Raw genomic sequence first — 2,806 nt, forward strand, 5'->3', positions numbered from 1 at the left:
ACATTTTCCATGGAAAACATTTTCCTTCGTACCAAACACACCCTTAGTCTTAGTAGTTCGCTTGCTGGGTACCAGCGTCGGTGGTACTCACTCCTTGCTATCTACACATGTGTAGGTTCCAAGACCGGATAGTGATTCAGTTCTCTTTCCTTCCATCCAAGGCTTACAAAGGCGACTTGAGAGGTAGCTGCTGATGCCGACGATCTTCCTTGTTCTTCTTTACTATTATTTTATTCTATTCGAGAGACAAAGATTTGAGTTTTGTATTTATTTCAGTAACTTTGTATTTAGAGGCTTGTGCATGTGACAATCGATCCTTTGGGGGATTTTGTAGTTGACTAAGAATTTTGGTTTTATCTATATATATCTATTTTAACTGTTTCCGCATTATATTCCGTAATTGTTGGGTATAGGCTGACTTGTCTAGTGGAAATGGATAAGTGTCATCACACCCGGATTCGGATCGTGACAGAAATACATTGGTATTCTTGCTCCTTTCTCACTTTACATACATTAACTAAGTTCTTTCTCTCAAAAACACATATACATACATATCTTTGATTTCGGATCTAACAATACAATGATATACGGAATAAGGACTGAAACAACATTTGAGCTTTTATTAGTTCTATCTACTTATTTCATTACATTATTGAACTTAATAAGCTTATCTAACACAATATTTACTTGCTTAACAATACAAGGATATATCCGGAACAAGGACTGAACCTATAACATCGAATTACGTGTCCTTGACTTCATGATAAATTTAACTATATTAATTTTCATATAAACAATTTGACGTCCATCGTAGGCCCACGACAGTTGTGGTATTGCTACTCACTCACTTGATTAGATATGTTTATTTTTCAGAAATAACTTATGGCAATCGTAACGAGAGAAATATGGCATGTCATCTAGAGGAGCGCTCCACCGTGGCTATCCAACTACAAATAATCCCTGCAAATTCAGGCCCCATAGACATTATTGTTGTGTGGTCAATTGTCAACTATATTAATGTGAATGTGAATGACCTAAAATATCTGCACTCTGGCTTATGAGTTACTGCTATGGGCAATTGGGCATGGCCAACAACGTATAAAACGTGGATCAAAGCTCTCCATGTTACTCCTATCCTATGCATTTGAGCATCATATCATATGCCAAAATTGATTAATCAAGTGTCCATACCATACCTTCAAATCAATGTTTTAAAAAAGCGGAAGCATGAAATAAGATGATTTATAAAATAATATACTAATAACAAAAAGATATAGAAAGTGCATCAATAAATTTAAGAAAATTAAAAATGAATTAAAGAAAGTCATAACAAAAATTATATAGCATGTTTTTATAAGTATAAGTAATTCAGTAATATTGATGTTATTATGAAAAACAAATAAATTATAAACGTCTTAATTTTAAATTATCTAAAAATCACAATTTCCAAAAAAAAAAATTAACAAACCACACATTTTACTTCCCTAAGTTTTGTACTAGAGGTAAAGAATAGAGTAGAGGTCTTCTCCTTTCTTCTCATTCTTGTATGTGCAGATAGTTGCAGACATACAATAGACCATCCAGCAATTGGAGGCCCATTCATGGTTGCAACACACATGCAACATCCCACAACAAGATCACCAACAACCAACACCCTACAACACCTTGATGAATCACACAACAACAACAACAACCAACAGGAATCTGCAGAACACCATCAACCAATGGAGTGCAAGCCTTGTTTGATTGTTTTTGTGCAGGTGTAACAAATCGATCAACTTCCAACAGTCAGCACTCACTATGGCTGTTTCTCAACAATGCAAATACAGCAGATGAGGAAACCAAACAACCCCTGCTGGAGCAACTGTTGGAACCAACAAGATCTCACTACTCTTGGACCCCCCCCCCTTTGTGTTTGCTTGTTTGTTTATGCAGGTTGCTGGAGCATCAGAAGCTGCAAACTCTAACAAGCTGCAGTTGCACAAGCCATGTCCCCCTCCTGCATCTCTGCTTATTGTTCAATTTGTGCAGGTATACATATGCAGCTGCCATGCAAGATGCAAAGCTACAACAGCATTGTGCCTTGTGTCTAGCAGGTACTATAGCAGCAGCAGCTGACCTGAAAGATCTTCAACCATTTCCAGCACACAACAACAACAACCCTAAATCCCTTGCAGATACCAGAGAAACAACAGCAGTACTTGTTTGTGGTCCAACTGATTCTGCAGGTCACACAGAAGCTCCATATGCATCAACAACATCAACCATTCAACAGCATCAGCAACAACATAAGCCAAAAGCAACACACAATTCAGTAACAGTCAGCAAAATCTCAACAATATGCATCATGCAACATCAAACTGATCCCACATGTTACAGTATGATAGCATATGTAGCAACTACAGGCCTCAAGAAGTCACAACCCAAACGGATAACTGGAGACGTTAGTCGAGCGACCTTGAAAAAGTTAGCTGACTGAAGACTCATCAAATGGAATACATCCATATGTCACCAAATCTGCAGCACCATGCACTGACATTGCATGAAGCACTCGCATCTCATGGACAAGCTCGATATGAAAAAGATTAAGAAGGCGAAGATGAAATGAACGATCTCGATCCATGGAAATTGGAAGTTTCATATACTTGTTCTTCAATTTAGCTATGTTTTAATGTAGCTTAGTTGAATAGGACTAGTGTAGGTTTCCTTCTTGTATTGACATGGAAGGGGAGAGTCTCCCTCATTTACGTTTTTCTTAGTTCATTGTATCGAGAGGAGTCCTCTCATAGGTTTATCGCTTTCCATC

General features: G+C 37.6%; 1 protein-coding gene across 1 annotated transcript; it reads left to right on the top strand.

The window, feature by feature from the left end:
* The first annotated feature begins 1,570 nt into the window (after positions 1-1,570).
* On the top strand, positions 1,571-2,479 carry LOC129892887 (uncharacterized). The gene is made up of 2 exons (XM_055968413.1): positions 1,571-1,990; positions 2,097-2,479. Exons 1-2 carry the CDS (start codon positions 1,930-1,932, stop codon positions 2,477-2,479), a joined length of 444 nt encoding a protein of 147 aa, XP_055824388.1. The 5' UTR covers positions 1,571-1,929.
* The last annotated feature ends 327 nt before the right edge of the window (positions 2,480-2,806 follow it).

Source organism: Solanum dulcamara, chromosome 6 (genome assembly GCF_947179165.1).
Source record: "Solanum dulcamara chromosome 6, daSolDulc1.2, whole genome shotgun sequence".
NCBI classification, from domain to species: Eukaryota; Viridiplantae; Streptophyta; class Magnoliopsida; order Solanales; family Solanaceae; genus Solanum; species Solanum dulcamara.

Excerpts from the sequence above, each read along its gene's own strand:
- LOC129892887 (XM_055968413.1), top strand. The coding sequence starts at position 1,930 with ATGCAGGTTGCTGGAGCATCAGAAGCTGCAAACTCTAACAAGCTGCAG. Across the intron at positions 1,991-2,096 it reads GCTGCAGTTGCACAAGCCAT|GTACTATAGCAGCAGCAGCT; the intron begins GTCCCCCTCCTG and ends TGTGTCTAGCAG.